Source organism: Leiobunum rupestre, chromosome 10, assembly GCF_980474605.1.
Source record: "Leiobunum rupestre chromosome 10, qqLeiRupe1.1.hap1, whole genome shotgun sequence".
NCBI classification, from domain to species: Eukaryota; Metazoa; Arthropoda; class Arachnida; order Opiliones; family Sclerosomatidae; genus Leiobunum; species Leiobunum rupestre.
The window spans coordinates 44,978,367-44,992,693 of NC_143393.1; the positions used below are offsets into that span (position 1 = coordinate 44,978,367).

General features: G+C 37.0%; 1 protein-coding gene across 1 annotated transcript in view; it reads right to left on the minus strand.

The window, feature by feature from the left end:
• The window catches only part of LOC149926032 (sushi, von Willebrand factor type A, EGF and pentraxin domain-containing protein 1-like), a 64,918-nt gene that overhangs the window by 22,679 nt on the left and 27,912 nt on the right, over positions 1 to 14,327 (minus strand). The window contains exons 9-13 of the mRNA XM_090162010.1: positions 14,036 to 14,158; positions 11,455 to 11,685; positions 8,184 to 8,381; positions 6,184 to 6,375; positions 4,003 to 4,026 (exon numbers count right to left, since the gene is read on the minus strand). Of these exons, the coding sequence (XP_090018136.1) occupies positions 4,003 to 4,026; positions 6,184 to 6,375; positions 8,184 to 8,381; positions 11,455 to 11,685; positions 14,036 to 14,158 (768 nt within the window). The remainder of the gene's footprint in view (positions 1 to 4,002; positions 4,027 to 6,183; positions 6,376 to 8,183; positions 8,382 to 11,454; positions 11,686 to 14,035; positions 14,159 to 14,327) is intronic.

Sequence of the window (14,327 nt, forward strand, 5' to 3'; positions counted from 1 at the left end):
ATTATGTTCGCCACTTCAGAACAGCATGTTGACGCAAGAAAAAGTAGACTGAAAAGGGATATGGTCAACGTTCAAAAATAACAAGAGTGGTTAGTAATTCGCAATCCATTTACGAACACTGGGAACGTGGTGGAGTCGCTGGGTACTGGAATAAAAGGTACTGATGTGATAAATGGTCACATGTCCAAGTAATTGGGTCTTAATATCATGGCTAAGTTGGCAGGAAAGAAATTCGTAGATGTGAAGATGAAAAGAAGCAACAACGTTAGCCAACTTCAGCTGTCACCACATCACTGAAGGTTGACATTAAAGTAATTACAGTTGACAGTTGCTCCTCTACCAACGGATGCTTGTTTGGAAGAAACCGACCGACGAGTTATCTAATTATTTCAAGCATGAAATATCACCGTACTCAATGTCTCTCTTCACCAGTACCGGTATGAAGTCAGCAATGTACTAAAAATTTCAGAGAGTGGGCGATGAGGAATTGGCGAGAAGCGATACGTTATTATTGACGGGGGTTATTTACTGTGAATCGTTCTTTGAATATTTACAACAAAATGACGATTCTAAGGTATTTGTAGTGTTTGATAGTACCAGAAGACGTGAGCAACTCAGAACGTACCAAAACTTCGCCCCTCAATTTCACATAACTAAAACTACTCCAGTGTACGCAAACCAAGAGAAATTCCTAGCCAACTCGGAAAACAAGAAACAGTGATTACGCATGTTGACTGCTGCTCTCAGACTAAAAAACTTTGATATCAGACAAGCTGAAGGAGACGCTGATGTGCTTATCGTTGAAACCGCTCTAAACCTATCATCACATTCCTTGCCCAAGACGTAGACATCGTCATACTGACAGCTCGTGCCACAGCAGATCACCCTGTGCTACTTTTGAAACCTAAAATAGGCAGAGTACCGATCTAGCAATTTTTTTTCCTCGGGCACATTCAGCGGCAACACCGTAGAATAAAAGTGTATATCCTGATGGTGCACGCATTTACGGTATACTACTTGCGCCATACATGGAAAGGGTAAGAAACAGCTGCTGCCCATGTTTGAAAAAGATCCCACCCTCATCACACTGGCTGACACGTTCAATAACATTTATACTACAGCCGTCGATGTATCTAAGGCTGGAAGAAATATCTTCCTACAAATCAACAAAGCCAAAGAACGTAGCACCATCCTCTATCAACCCAGGTACTCCGTCTTCAAGCAATCCTTGAAAGAGATGGCAGCAAAGCTGGAGGCGTTATCCCTTACCTCAGCTAGTGCGTCAAGACACTCATATCGGACCTATTATCAAGTGCAACAATGGTTGGGGTACAAGCTAAATCCGGAGGAACGGGGCTGGACCCGTCAGCATGGATACCTCAGCCCCATACAGATGACGTTACCTCCTGCTCCGCACGCCATTATGTCACTCATCTTTAGTTCGTGTAAGCGTAATTGCTCTACCGGACAGCGCTCATGCGTGAAGAGCGGTATCCAGTACACGACGGTATACAGATACTGCGAGGAACTATTATTGACGACGTGATTTGCGATACCGAAGATGATATTTAATAAAATTTCAGATATATTATTTATTATTATTATTCATTCATTCTATTTAGTTGTATTGTCTGATGTAATTTTCACTAAGTAAAAATGTGATTGATTGTACCTGTTTTTAAACATCTCTCAATCAATTCTTGTAGCAAACACACAAAAATGATGATAAAAAAATAAAAAAATAAGAAAACCATTTTCAGAACCTGTTTGAGGATTAAATGTCAATTATCTAATGTAAATTCCGTCATCACTCGTTATATATTCATTCCACGGTTCTGCGGTTGCTCTCATTCAACTCAGCAGGTAGTAGTACGTAAGCTGAATTCTTTGTGGTGGTCCGGGGAGCAAATTGTAGACACGGGTGGCGGTTAAAATGAATATTTTCAAACTTTTTAGAGAAACACCATTTATTGTTCGCTCATATTTCGTTATAACTTGGAAACGATTCATCCTACGCAGCGCCGGCCCTAGGGTAGAGCAAGTGGAGCAGTCACTCTAGGCGCCACGACAGCGGCCAGGTGGAAAGGGGCACCGAAATTCCCTTTGAGAGGCGCGGGACGGCGTGGCAACAATAGAAAAAAATATCTCCCTCTACCCTGACCAAGGGCTAGGGCCGGCGCTGATCCTTCGGAATTGCGGTTGGTCTTATTCGATTCGACACAAAATAATGCGTAAATTGTTTTTAATATCCTTTTGGCCATAACTCCCAAACTATTAGTCTCATTCGACTCAGCGTCAAAACATACTACAGAAACAATACCCAGCTTGACCCGATTGCTAGATTAAACATTTGGGGATTTTGTTTCATATTAGAGAAAAAACCACGTGCTTCAGTACAAATTCGGCCATAACTCGGACACGGTTCATCCTACGGGCATGTGGTTGGTCGCATTCGACTCAGGTAAAGGTTAGCATCGGGAACAACACCAAACACGGCCCCTTCTGCCCCCTTTTCCCCCCACCAAACTGTGTTGTCCACACTGCATCGCTGCAGTGGGCTCATCGGATCCTCAAAGTAGACACCAAAATAGAATTTTTAGACCACATTGCAAGTTGGGACGAATTTTTCCGGTGAGCTACCCTCTTTTACCCGTACTATGATGGCAGGGGAAAAAGCTATGCTTTTTAAATTGGTGAAAAAACAACCCTCGTAATTTTAATAGGCCTTTCTATAGGGTAACATGGGCCTTCTTGTTTAGATGTATCGGGCGCGTCACTCGTGACGTTTCACTATGATAGCCAATTAAAATTTAACGAGTCGCCCTTTTTATAAAGATCTAACCTTCAAAACTGAACTGAAATCCCACGTGTCTCGTGACGAAAGCGATGCATTAAAACAAGTTCGGCAATCGTAATGACTTTATAGAAGGGCTTATTGTGGGAAGGTCATTGACACCGCGTGGAATTTCGACACATTCTGACTGTTAACTTTAACTTCTCACCAAGGAAGAGTCATCATTTGATTCGAACTTTGGATTTTTCGTGAAACCAGAACGACCAACTCACCAGCACGCCATATGATACATATAAGATGAATTTATTTTTCATATTTCCCTAAGGTATTCCGTTCTCGCCTAAGTTTTTCAAAATATACACAATGCTCAAAAAGCGAAAAATGTAGATTCCGCTTTTCTCTAAATACGTGAATCGTCCACCGACAACACGAAGTCAACGCAAGGCCTTTTCACACGAGCCAACTTTTCAAATCAAAATGCTGAGTCAGCAAAAATGGATCAGTGATCCATTTTTTTCTCGCGTACTTTTTTGGTGGATCAACTCATCGAACTTTTATTCACACGAACCAACTAGTTTACTCAACTCAAAGTTGACTCATCTAGTTGGATCAAAAAGTTGGCTCGTGTGAATAGACCTTAAGAACAATCGATAACCTGTGAACTGATTGGTCACCATATTAAATTAAATTTAATACTATTGTTTATTAAATAATATTTCACTACGCCTTTTTCATTTTGGGAAACGGTTGAATTTTACGAGAGCTAGTAGTAGAGCCATTTTTTTATTAGTCTATACTTGCTTCTCAAAGTAAATACTATTTAATTTTCAATTAAGGTATGACCTTATACTTCCGCTTATCAACATATATCTACTTCGTAAGCCAGTAGTTTTGGGAAGCTATTTTATCATACCGAATTTATTCCCCCTACCTTCATTTTTGGTCTTACGAACAGAATAAACAGCAAGGGTTGAAGTCTAGATAGAGTTTGGTAGTTAAACCGAGCTTGCCTTAAAAATCTAAACGCGGGGAAAATCGTCTAAGTTAAGGATGCAAAATTTGATTGTTCGTATCTTCTCTCACACGGGAGGAGCTAGATGAGATTTGCTGCAAATTTTGCAAATGAATCTTTGCTATTTAATAGCGGAATCTGCTGTCAAATCGAGTGAAAACAGAAGATAATTCAATAGAAAAGGGTGTATTCTTACTGTAATGCTCCATCCTTTTCGTATCTGTAATAACATTAACGATTTATTTAATCGGAGGTGTAAAACAATCATACGTGAACAGTATTCCGAGGGGTAAGATGTGCTCAGATAACCTGTACACCGAGTTCGTGCATTTAGCGCTGTTAAAGGTTCATATTCTCAAGAGTTCGCGAGTTCCATTTAAAACTGTCAAAGGTACGGCAGTGTACGCCGAGTTCGCAGTGTGTCTTACCCCTCGCAGTATTCAGCAGTGTTAATGACGAATCGCTTTCCAGCATTTACCAAAAGATAACCCCAATTGTTTGTTGGGATCTGATTGATCTCCTATTTTTGGTTAAGTAATGGATTGAAAGTTGATTTTGAGTTCAGGAATGTATTTTCCCTTTGTTCGCGACACTTTAAATGTAGAATGGGAATTTGATAAAAAGTTAAGCTCAAATAGAAAAAATATTGCAAAGGAAATGGAAATGGAGCGATTGGTAACTTTCTTCTTCAAAAAAAGCCCTCTATTTAAATCCAAATTTCGTATTTTTAAATAATAAAAAAATTATTAAAATTGAGAGAACTGGAATATATACGTCTACACTACTACAAGTTTCGCCTCCACGTTTTGAAACGAATGGCTTCACCCGACTAATTTTCACTTTTTAATCCTTTCTTTCAATTCACATCACGCCCTATGAAATAAAATCACAATTTTATTGGTTCCCTGAAACTGACGTCTTCTGGTGACGTTTTACCATCCTTCCCCGTTGGACAAAAATGAACTTTAGTTACTTTCCATTTACTTCAGTTTTCCGCAATAAGACCCTTTTTTCATATAAAAAGCGTTGCTTTTCTATGTATGTTATTGTGGGTCTATGGCTAGCCACTTCGAAAATAGTTTACAGCGGTTGATTTCCAAAGAATTATAGTCTTTGTACTTATTTATTTTTATATACTAAATATTTCAAATATTTCTTAATGTTTTAATATTTTTTGAGATTTTTGAAATTTCTTTTATTTTTATGAGATTTTCAATATTTCTTTTGGTTTTATGAGATTTTCAATATTTATTTTTGTTCTATGAGATTTTCAATAGTTCTTTTTGTTTTATGAGATTTTCAATAGTTCTTTTTGTTTTATGAGATTTTCAATATTTCTTTTGGTTTTATGAGATTTTCAATATTTATTTTTGTTCTATGAGATTTTCAATAGTTCTTTTTGTTTTATGAGATTTTCAATAGTTCTTTTTGTTTTATGAGATTTTCCATATTTTTTTCTAAATTTATGAATTTGTTAATATCTATTTTTGCAAGATTTCTATTACTTATCGGGATTTCTCAAACCAGAAAAAATATTTCGTATACGGTACTTTGAATATCCTTCAGTGTGAGAAGAATACATTGAGAATCTGCCAGATATTGTAGACTAACATAACGTTGTCTTATTGGTAAATAATAAAAACATTTAGGGAAAGTGTTTTCTTTTTTAGCCTAAAGCTTCTTTGCTAGAGCACAATGATTCGCATAAAGATAATGAAATGTTTATTTTCTGTGCTGATAACTCGGATAATAAATTCAGTTGAAGGAAACGAATGATTTTTTATTTTCATGTGTTTATTCGGAATAGTTTTAAACAACTAACTATTATCGGAAGATGGTTAAAATAATCCTTCCATCAGATTTTGATACTTAAAAAGGTTTAGGTGTTATCACGTCAAATAACCTCTCGCGGTTATAACACGATTACTGATGAAGTTTGGTAGGTTGTCGATGTAAAATAGTTAATTAATTTTACATTTTTATGTTTGTTTTGGGCGTCATTGATATGTCTGAGTTAGTAAATTAAGATTAAAGACTAATCTATAAAGCCTACATTAAACTACATTTTGTTACTTATCGCCTGGCTATATCCTGAAGTGGCCAAAACACACAGAAAGCGCAGTAATTAATAATATTTGAATATCAGTTTAATATTTATATAATGGTTGATTTTAATGTAATATTCATTTAATTCTTACTTATATTTTAATTTTATCTAAATATAATGCGTTATTTTAATTAAACCTAACTTAATAGAGCCAGATATTCCTAGAACAGACCGCGATGGACCTATAAACAGGGAGGCAATTTGTTTCCGTTAATCAGTATATCAATACGACCTTATACGCTAACTTCAAATTCGAATATAATTACTTACCCTCAATGCACTTTAAGTCTTTATTATTAGCATCCCTCCATTGGTTGCCATGACAACCTAAATGAACTTCGCTTACTCCCTTTTCCCCGACAAATCCTTCTTTGCATTTTACAACATAATATTTTAAAGCATCGTAAAATATAAACTGATTTGGAGATATAGTTAATTTTTTGCCGCCGCATGTTCGTTTACCTGAAATAAAGTCGATGTAAATAGTCAGACAAAATTATGAAAAAATCAATGAAATTAAAAAACACAGCAGCGCTTCCAACGTCTAACTTATCAGGTCATTTAGGATGTAATTCTCAGATTTCTGAAGATAATCAGTTAAAAAGATCAGGTAAATCTTTTAAATTCGCGTGACACAGCAATAGGTGTTTCTACAAAATACGACCGGGCATGTGATAGTGTATTGACTACGTCACTTAGCTGTAGCTCTTGAAGGTAGAGAGCACGCGCTGCAGTCGCGAGACCTTTCGTAATTTGAAAACCCGCCTGCAAAACTCGTACGCAGGTAAAGCACTTAAGTAACTTGCGCTCGTAACGCAGATAAAAACATTTTATAATTCTATTTTTTATTGTTACATTTTATAGAAACACCTATTGTTCTTAAATAGTTTCTAATGCATTTGTTTAAGAAATCGATCTGAACAAATCTGCTTCAATACATAAAACTTGTTTTAAGAAACCGATCTGAACAAATCTGCCTCAATACATAAAACTTGATTCGGCTAGCTTAAATGTTACCTGACTTATACACTCAATGAAATCTCGTGGAAAAATATTACATTAAACTTAAAATTAATAGGAGGATACGTAAGTTTATGATACCTCTAAGTAGTCAATTGAGGCCTTTCAACGTGGAATATTTGTCTAGTTAACTTGAAGTCAAAACTTGTCTCTTCAATTCCCGTTAAAATGAAAATTTTTAAAAAAATATCTTAGCCAGCGTTTTTTTTTTCTATGCGGGGTTAATGAATTATCCGAGGAAATATCGAAATTTCTCTTTTGAGGCACTTCAAGCTAGCATTGCACCAAACGGGATTAGAGAAACGTTGGCTTCTGCAGTTCAGGTATATATTAAAGCTATGTTGAAACACAGTGCGCAGAGAGTATAGGTCTATTTGGACAAGCATATCCGCCATAGGCAGCATAGACATTTGACTACTTAGAGGTTATGGTAAAATTAATAACGGTGAGGCATCTGAAATGTGATAGCCATCTTCGAATGATTCCGGGCTTAACCCAATTGGTTTCGCAAGCAACTGTTATCTGAAAATGGTCTGAAAACATTAAAACACAGTCAAATGAAACAGCGTGACACTGTTATTAGCCTTTTCAGTTTTCACAGAGCTTTGTAGAGGCTAACGCTAGAAGCTAGGGCGGTGCGAGTACTCGATCATCATCGATATTACTATATTAGATTAGGTTTATAACTGAAAGAGAGGGAAACGGGAAGGGGGTGAAACAATGACTGAACGGTGAAAACCGTTTATCCCCCCTTCCCCACCCTTTCCATGACCTTGAGATGAAGTACAGTCGAAATTAGACAATCGTTTCGTAGTACCGATATTTGATAATAAAACACATTTTTAGTCGGAACGTGCCGTATACTCGAATATGGAATTTTTTGGCTAAATCGAGGATTCGATTACCCAGCTCTACAAAAATAATACCTGACTCGATAATCGACGAAAAAAAATTGATACTTGGTACCCAATTCGATTGCCTAAAACCACTATCCGCACAGCCCTGCGATAAGATCTTATGCTAAGGAGACAAATGGAGTTTTAAAAATGTTCACCAAATGTCTGTTTATCAGACGGAAATCTAATTGTTTGTGAGCTGCCCGCGTTGGCACTACTTTGTCGTAGTTGGTCACCTTGAAGCCAATTTTCGAGGTGAATATTGAATTGAATTTAAAAAAATTAATGCAAACATCGTTTTCTCTAGACATTTATAAAAACGACCGACAAATAAATTTTCAAACAATTGCTTACTCTCGCAACGAAATTTTACAGGAAAACTTTTTCTTTTTTTTGAATAAACATCAGTGTGAAATCGATTACCAAAACTGCATTGGTACATCATGTTGTAAGGCGAAGTTCTAACGGCCTTATCGTTGCACGTGATGGAGCAGAAGCCATTTTCGCATGTCATTTTTTCATTCTCCTTTAGAATTCGATTTTTACAAGAAACTAGATAAAGAACCAAGTATTACGCGATTTTATAACTCATGGTATATGAAACATCCTTTACTTCATTTTCATATGCCGAGATGGTCATCAATTTATTAGTAATTTAATAATATGTATTTGTTTTTAAGGAAACGAGGTTGAGTTTCTATCCTTACAAACAAATCTAAGATTAACACGTGATTATTTTATTCAGGGATTATCGCGCATGCGCATAAGGGGGGAGTTTAGTAATTAATTTATTTGCATAAAATCAAGAAGATATAAATTTCATAATTATAAAAAAATTGCAGGGTGGTGCTACAAAACCCGAGATTAATCCTTTAAATTAAATTCGTGTGACCCACTTGTTAGTGGTGCAGCGCATTCGTCGCTCACCTATATTCAATAGAAGAAAGAAACTTAATGTTTTGTAAAACCATACTGGCCTTAGGAAACTTATAAACTATAATCTTCCTCATTAGATGCCCATTTGCAATTCAGGTCGGGGAGATAATTGGTCAACATTTTCTTGGATAGAACATCGTGACAGTTTTGGGGGGTATCCATCCAACTGAAGGTTCGGCAATAAAATGAACTTTTAGGAAATACTGCAGGCCAATATTGAATTCTAAGGTGGGAAAACCAACGTTTTTAGGTCGACCAACTAAAGATCTACCGGGGGTTAATTTATATACTGACAAAAGTCCAAACAGTAAGGCCGACTAAAAAAATATTAGTCGGAAAAGCGGTGAATATGCTGTCGGCCAGTTTGTGTAATTTTTATTAGTCGGGCCAACCATGTCCGAGTTAGGACATCCCGACTAATCGCCTAGTATTAAAAAAACACCACGCCCGACCTGGCCCCGAACCAGTCGTCCCTACCAAAATCGTAGCGTTCGGTCCGACTGCTTTGTGTTACATGGGTCGCTAAGACAATTACCAATGTGACCTTTCCCTACTAGCAGGAAACGTCGTCACCACTTTTCGAAACATTAGCGGGTATAAGAAATAAACTGATCTGCGGATCGTCGTGTTTCTGCTTATTAACTATTCTCAGGAATACATATACCAGAGGTCGGCGTTTGGATAACAATTAACCGTTTGTTTGGATAATATCCATTAACAAAAATTATCCAAAAAATAATCAGTTATTTTTGGCTTTTTCCCATACTAAATCGTTTTTGTCCATGGATAATATCCACGGTTAAAAGTGTAACCGCAATTTTTATGATTAATTGAAATTTTGCCAGTTAATTTATCTGCTCCGCCGATCTCTATAGAATGCTTATCGCGGCAGATTTTCATCTCGATGTGGCTGACGGGTTTTTTTGACGTCACTGTGTTAACTTAAAGGGGAACGGCCAAGCTTTTCCAAATATGGCCTTATTTCCGTATCAAAAGATTAACAAGACGTTCAATATACTAACAGTCTAACACGTACCTTTTTTGTCTTGAAAAAATAGCTTTTGGCCCAAAAAGTTAAACGAAAAATAACGCCAGGTGTTTGGGTTTGAATTTTCGCCGCCATCTTAGGGGCTGCCGCCAGCGCCCCTAAGCCCGTATGAGCGATTTGCGAACTATCCTAAATTTTGAAATCACGCAATTTAGGTTTAACTCCCTTATAACTGGAATGCGTCACGCGAGCAAAACAAATCTTTCGCGTCTTCAGCAGCGCGCGCTTTTATGTTGTTTTTCTGTCTCACTGACTTCTCACCGGGTGTCGCGGCAGACGCGTGCTTTTCAATTTCCCGAAATTTCTTTATTTTATTAAATATTAAACACTCAATATTTTTTATGCAGTTTTCGCAATAAATTTTAGTTTTTAATGGGCTATAGGGCTATCTAACTGGTTAAAGGTTGACCGTTCCCCTTTAACAAACAACTACGTAATAGGGGAGCGCGCACAGAGGGGATCTTACCATATCCGATACGGCAAGATAAGCATTCCAAGAAGAGGTATATAGTAAAGAAAACAGTTTTGAAAAGGTCTCATGGGTAAAAAAACTTTTTATTAAAATCAAAAAGTTTTTATTTTTTTTTTACCCATGAGACCTTTTCGAAACTGTTTTCTTTATTAATAATTACCATGGACGTACTAGGTTTTCAAGGTATATAGTCCTGCTATTCTGCTGGTAGATTTTCTAACGTGACCTAGTTAGAAACGAACAAGTCTAATTTAGCGCTTTTGATTTCCTAACTTTCAAAGTGAATCTGGCGTATATTTAGGATCTCGTAGTGTTTTCTCAGAATAGTCAATTGATTGGTTCGTCACTTTCACGCTCGTAGGTCGCATCGGGGCCGCACCTACCCTCAACAATTTCGTTAGTTGTTCAAAAACGGGCACTGTTACGCTTGTATAACGAAGATAATTAATTTTGCACCTTTTAGTGTCATGAATTCAGCAAAATATATCAAAATGGTAAGATTTGGGACGATCGATTATGAAAGATAGTCGTAATTGAATAAAAATGACAATTGTTTTCACTAGCTCAGCTGTGATACGTTTCGAGAAATTAAAAAAAAAAACCCCAAAAATCCCAACGGCTGAAGGGTGCGCGAAAAATCGAATAAAGTAACCCGAAAGAACCAGTGTGCACAGAGTGAGAAACACTTTGTTAAACGGGGTATAACCTTTTCAGGAATTTGGGGCAATACACAATTCCCTCCCCTCATTTTTCTGACCACGTGTTATAATATAGTGTGAAATACAGTGGTTTATGAGGAATTATCCCATTAAAAGTATCCCCGCTTTGATAGTGCTTTAATTTCTCATATCTACTAACGCCTTTCGTGAATCTAAATCCACGTACTTCATTATTAAGAAATTATATTTAAATAAGTATCCAAACTGTAATGAAAATAATTAATTTATAGCTCGAATATTGTTGTTCATATGTTAATTAAGGGTGTATTTAAAAAATAAACATTAATATGAAACAAAGGTTTCAAGTGATAAAACCTCTTCAGGGCGGGCACGCTTCCTCTAATTGAAGAATTGGGTGTTTCTACTATCGCTCTAGACTAGCGCCATGAGCGAGAAAAGAAAGAAGCTATGGCGCATCCTACCAAAAAAGTAGGGTTCTAAATGTCTTACCTTGGCAATTAGGAAGATTCCCACTCAATTCGCCCCTAAAATCACATGTTAAAGACGGTTGTCCATCGAGCTCGATACCTTTGGGGCAGGAGAAGTCACATTTCACCGTTTTAGTTTCATCATCCGTCTCGCACTTCACGTTCCCTTTAAATACTTCATTTTCTTTTGGGTAATCACCTTTTAGCTTCTTCTTATTGAGGATCCTCGCTAATCGCGCGCATCGCCCATGCACTACAGAGAAATACGCAAACGCTGTATTAGTAAACCATCGCTTCTTTCGCAAAATAATTCTGTTTAGTTTCCCATTCCCGTTTCGGGAAATGTCACTTAATTTATTATCATTCATTTCCGAGAACGGTATGACATCGGTCACGGTTATCGATAGGCCAATTTTATCGATTACAATTTTTCCAGAGTTTCAAACGGGTTTCTGCGCAATAAAACGGTATGTTTTGTCATAATTTGGAAAAGTGAACGATTTCATTATCAATCTTAGGATTCTTTTTATTCATAGACAGGGGCGTAGCGAAGAGTGGATTACTGGAGAGGAGAGCATAAAGGCCTAAATAAAGTTTTCGCCAAGGGGGGGGGGGGCAAGAAGGCTGCGATAGACTTCCGGTGTCGTCAACCAGTGTTTCTTTCAGCAAAAGTAATAAGGGGGAGAAAGTCTGGCACTTGGGTCCAACCGCACGACGTCTTATTTGAGGGGTAAAATTTTTGGGCTTCGGAAATGACTTCCCCCTCGCCTTTTTACAGGGACACAAATGTATCGGTTGTACTCCACCACGATGAAAAATAGTTCTCTATAAAATACGTGAATATTAAACTTTTACTTTCGATAATTTGGTTAAATTAGTTCCTAAATAAAGTAGATATATGATAGAAACTAAAATTCGACATTTAAAAAATAATAACATGACTTTTGAAAAGAAATAAACCGTAACTAGAAAAACGCTCACTTAAATAGTGGAGAGCGTGGCGCCATCTTAGAGCAGAGATCGGAACTAATTGGTAAATCTACGATGTTAAGGCCTAACAATTTGCAAGATTAACTGAAATAATAGATACAGCTACGAGCTTTTTTTGTTTATTTTACAATTGATATAGTAATTATTAATTAAAATCAACCGTTATCGAAGGAAATAGTGGTCAACATTTGACAGAGAGACTATTTGAATTCGCGAGGTGGTGACATGGTTGCCAGGGAATAAAATTCAAAATTTTCATCTTCAGCGCGGACCGGAATACCACAAATGCACTACTTCGCGCGTAATGTGCTATCCTTATTGGTTAGAAATATCACGTGATCACTAGCTCTTTAAAAAGGGTGTCAAGCATGGTGGAAGGTAAAATCTGGAGGCACTGATAGACTTTCTCCCCCTATTTACTTTTGCTTTCAGGCATCTATACGGGGGGACGAAGCCCCCCCCCCGGAGAAAATCTACCCCCCCCCCGGAGATTCCCCTTTTTCCAACGCCACTGCCAGCACCCCCGAATGTCTGGGAAACCCCCCCGCCGAAGAAAATTTTCTGAGAGAAACACTGACTACGGTTACATGGGGCTGTGAACGTCGACTTAAGGGAACGTCGACGTTTATTTTTCGCATGTAACCGCGCGAACGTCGACGTTCGGGATGATACGTCGACTTAACGAAAACTACCTCGAACGGTCGACTTAACGCCTTACGTCGAGGTTCGGCGCTGCATGTAACCCCTCAACGACGACGTTCCCTTGGCTAGTAAGGATTTTTCCTACCACATATCCGACTGCTCCGAAATAAATACGTTTTCATTTGAGTTTTTATATTATTTACTATTTATATTTATTTTTATATTTATATAATAATTAAAATAACTACCCTATACCTTATAAGAAAATTATTAAGTTAATGTTTTCAGAAATATTTTCATTAAAAGATTACGGTTCCAAGTTTATGTTCACTAAATATTAATTGAATTTAACAATAATGTGAGGAGCAGATCACAAGGTTAATCGGGGATATTATACCTTAATTAATATTAAAATTATGTTATAATTATAATTCTGCATTAAAACGGCGAAGAATTTCGTACATAATTATATGAAATACTTTACATATTTATATCTAAAAAAAATTATTTTATAATTGAATAACAGTAGAAACCTTAAAATTATATACTAAAACGCAAGTGAAGTATAGTTTTAAGGATCGGCAAAAACCCCTACTTTGGAGGAAAAAATCCTTAGAATTTTTTGAAGCGATGACCATGTAACCGCTCCCCTTTTCCGAACGTCGACGTTCCCTTACGTCGACAGCCCCATGTAACCGTAGTCACTGTCGTCAACTCCTCTCCATTATTTATTCATAGATGGTCGGCTTTCTTCAAAATCATCAACGATTTTCCGCTCAAGTACGATTACTTTGCGACAGGATTATTCGGGGGTCGACAAATGGGTGATTATTAGTAATGAGTGATTTTAATCTTGAAAGAGTCTATATCGACTTTCAAAATGGTAGGTATTTTATACTTTGCCTTTTAAAATAGCGATTCAATTTTTTTCTGTTTTTTTTGTTGTTGCAGCTGATGTATTTGGAACTTACCTCGTTTGGGAGTACATTTGCATTTTTCAAAATCCAGCGGATCCCCTTTGTAACAAGTGTAGAATTCTTTCTCGTTACACGGTATTTCTAATTTCGCGCAATGGCTGCATTTTAATGGTCGTACTAGAAAAAATTATTTCGTTAGATTTTATAATGGCCAACTGTGATTAAGATCCAAGCTATTAAAAACCAAATGTAACGCGAAGCTCGCACGAAGCACTCAAAATTACCTAAATCATAACTTTACAAATAAAATAGGAAGTCACATATAGGAGCTCTATATTGTGTCTAT